Genomic DNA, 2,765 nt, shown 5'->3' on the forward strand with positions numbered 1-2,765 from the left:
ATATAAAGATTAGTAAAATATTTTTTTATTGTCATATTCAAAAATATTTGTTTTGTTGTCATATGCAAAAATATTCTAACATTTCACAAATTTAGAAAGTTTTAAAAAATTAAAAATTCCGCTTCATAGATTTATATTATCGAGTAAATAATTAAACATTTAGTTTTTGTTTAATTTTTAAAATAAACTATATAGTTTAAAGTTTATTTTCATTGGTTTAAGATAGTAAAGATTAATCATTGTTAGATAATATGATTTTTGTTATTTAAAAAAAAAATCTTTATAATTTTAAAAGTTAACGTCGACAAATATTTAAATAATTAACATATGAAAGTATAGTATTACAACATTAAATTATATCTATTTAATTTATAATATCTATAAATCCAATGGATCATCTATTGTTTAAATCCAATTATTGATAGCCCAATAAAAATTTCTGGTTGGCCCAAAATTTAAATGATAATATTAGAGATTAAATGTAACATTACTTTCTAGTAATAGGTCCGTTAGGTCCATTTAAAAAAAAAATCACACATGAATTAATGTTGTGACTTCTGTTTCAATATATAAGATATACTATATCAAACGAAACCAATTAATTTCAGAAGACTAGAGTCTAAACCTAAAATTTTACGACTCTTTCATTTTCGAAAGGTGGTTTTACATTTTAAATAACCTCATGCTATTCCAACACATGTTGATTTCATGTAGTATATTTAAGTTATATGTATCATCCCAATTTATAGAACGCATTTACCATAGGTTAGAACTTATGAAAAATCAATATAAATATACATGAGTATAAAACGGGTTACTATTTAATATTTGAATGTATTATCACAATAGAATATTGATTTCTAGGTTTGATTAATTTATAACTGATTTTTGAGATAATCATTTAATAAAATTCTGATATAATCATAAAGGTAAACTAAAAATTTATTTTAATATAAGATAATTAATTCGAATATATTAAATGAAATTTGATTGTATGTTCAAAAGAATATTGCGAAGATTTTAAATCTAATATATTCAAACCATCAGATGGATTTTATATTTTTTTATTGCACTGATATTCCTAACAAACAGATCTAAAGATTGCTAAGCATATTCCATTTTTGAAATCAAACTAACCACAGAACCATTAAATCATATAATATTTAAGATCATCAATATTTCTTATTTTAAATATACTTTTATGCAAACTGGACTTCTATTTTAATATATAAAATTTTTATATAAAAATTCAAATAAATTTTGAAATTAAACTATATCTTCTTACCATTTGGCGGATTCAACATTTTTTATATTTTTAGTTTTGATAATAAATTAAATATTTTTGACTGATTCAACATCTTTATAGTTTAAAATGTAATCATAAAAATTAAATAATATTAGTATTACGTAGATGCGAGATTCTTGAAATAGTTGAACCTGATAAGGGTTTTCTAATATAATAGATCACTTGGTTGGTCTTAGTGTTGAAACTAGACTGGCTTGACTTTTACTAAATACAATAAAACAAACTTGAAACAATATCTAACTTGTTTCTGCCGCCACTATTGGCTCTTACTTTTCCACATAGAGACTCAGACTATTCAGCCAGCCATGTGGACCTGCAGCCGACAGTATAATTAAATTAATTATTTTAAAATAAAATAAATAATAAGAAGGCTAAGCCTGAGCTATAAGAAGGATAAACCAAGATCCATCAAAATCATCACCATCTTCAGCATTACAAGAAAACACACATACACACAGACTTCTTTGATTTCCTCGCCTCTGATCAGTGTGATCACCAAGTTACATTCAAGGACAATAAAGAAAGAAAAAAGAAAAAAAAAGAATGGGAATCCTTATTGAAGAAACCTTAAGCGCTAACTCCAATACCCAAACTGTTATTGATGATGATAATGAGTTGGGTTTGATGGCCGTGAGACTAGCCAATGCTGCAGCCTTCCCAATGGTTCTTAAAGCTGCTCTCGAGCTCGGTGTTTTTGACACTCTTTACGCCGAAGCAGCTCGCACCAACTCGTTCCTCTCACCATCTGAGATAGCGAGTAGGCTACCAACTACACCACGTAACCCTGAGGCCCCGGTTTTGTTGGACCGGATGCTTCGTCTACTTGCTAGCTACTCCATGGTCAAATGCGGTAAGGTCTCATCCGGGAAGGTAGAGAGAGTCTATAGAGCCGAGCCAATTTGCAGATTTTTCTTGAAAGATAACATTCAAGATATTGGATCCCTTGCTTCTCAAGTCATTGTCAATTTCGACAGTGTCTTCCTCAACACTTGGTAATTTTCAAAATTCATCTTTAGTAACAAATACATTCGGTTTTCAATGTCTAATTTTTAAACGCTATGAAATCTTACTTTATTGGTACATTAATTGCAGGGCACAATTAAAAGATGTGGTGCTAGAAGGAGGAGATGCATTTGGCCGTGCACATGGTGGCATGAAACTCTTCGACTATATGGGAACAGATGAGAGATTTAGCAAGCTCTTTAACCAAACCGGATTTACAATTGCGGTTGTGAAGAAGGCTCTTGAAGTTTACCAAGGCTTCAAAGATGTGAATGTGTTGGTTGATGTTGGAGGTGGGGTTGGTAACACCCTTGGAGTTGTTACTTCTAAGTATCCAAATATTAAGGGTATCAACTTTGATCTGACTTGTGCCTTGGCACAAGCACCTTCTTACCCTGGGGTGGAACATGTCCCCGGAGATATGTTCGTAGATGTTCCAAAAGGAGATGCCATGATC

The 2,765-nt window shown here is 30.1% G+C and overlaps 1 protein-coding gene across 1 annotated transcript; it reads left to right on the forward strand.

Annotated features, from left to right (window-relative positions):
- Positions 1 to 1,682: 1,682 nt before the first annotated feature.
- Positions 1,683 to 2,765, forward strand: LOC106321241 (caffeic acid 3-O-methyltransferase-like; the record flags this gene model as incomplete). Its single annotated transcript, XM_013759550.1, is given in 2 exon segments — positions 1,683 to 2,298; positions 2,399 to 2,765. Coding segments are annotated over 2 exon segments (816 nt in total), but the record flags the coding sequence as incomplete, so codon positions are not given.

Source organism: Brassica oleracea, unplaced genomic scaffold, assembly GCF_000695525.1.
Source record: "Brassica oleracea var. oleracea cultivar TO1000 unplaced genomic scaffold, BOL UnpScaffold01342, whole genome shotgun sequence".
NCBI classification, from domain to species: Eukaryota; Viridiplantae; Streptophyta; class Magnoliopsida; order Brassicales; family Brassicaceae; genus Brassica; species Brassica oleracea.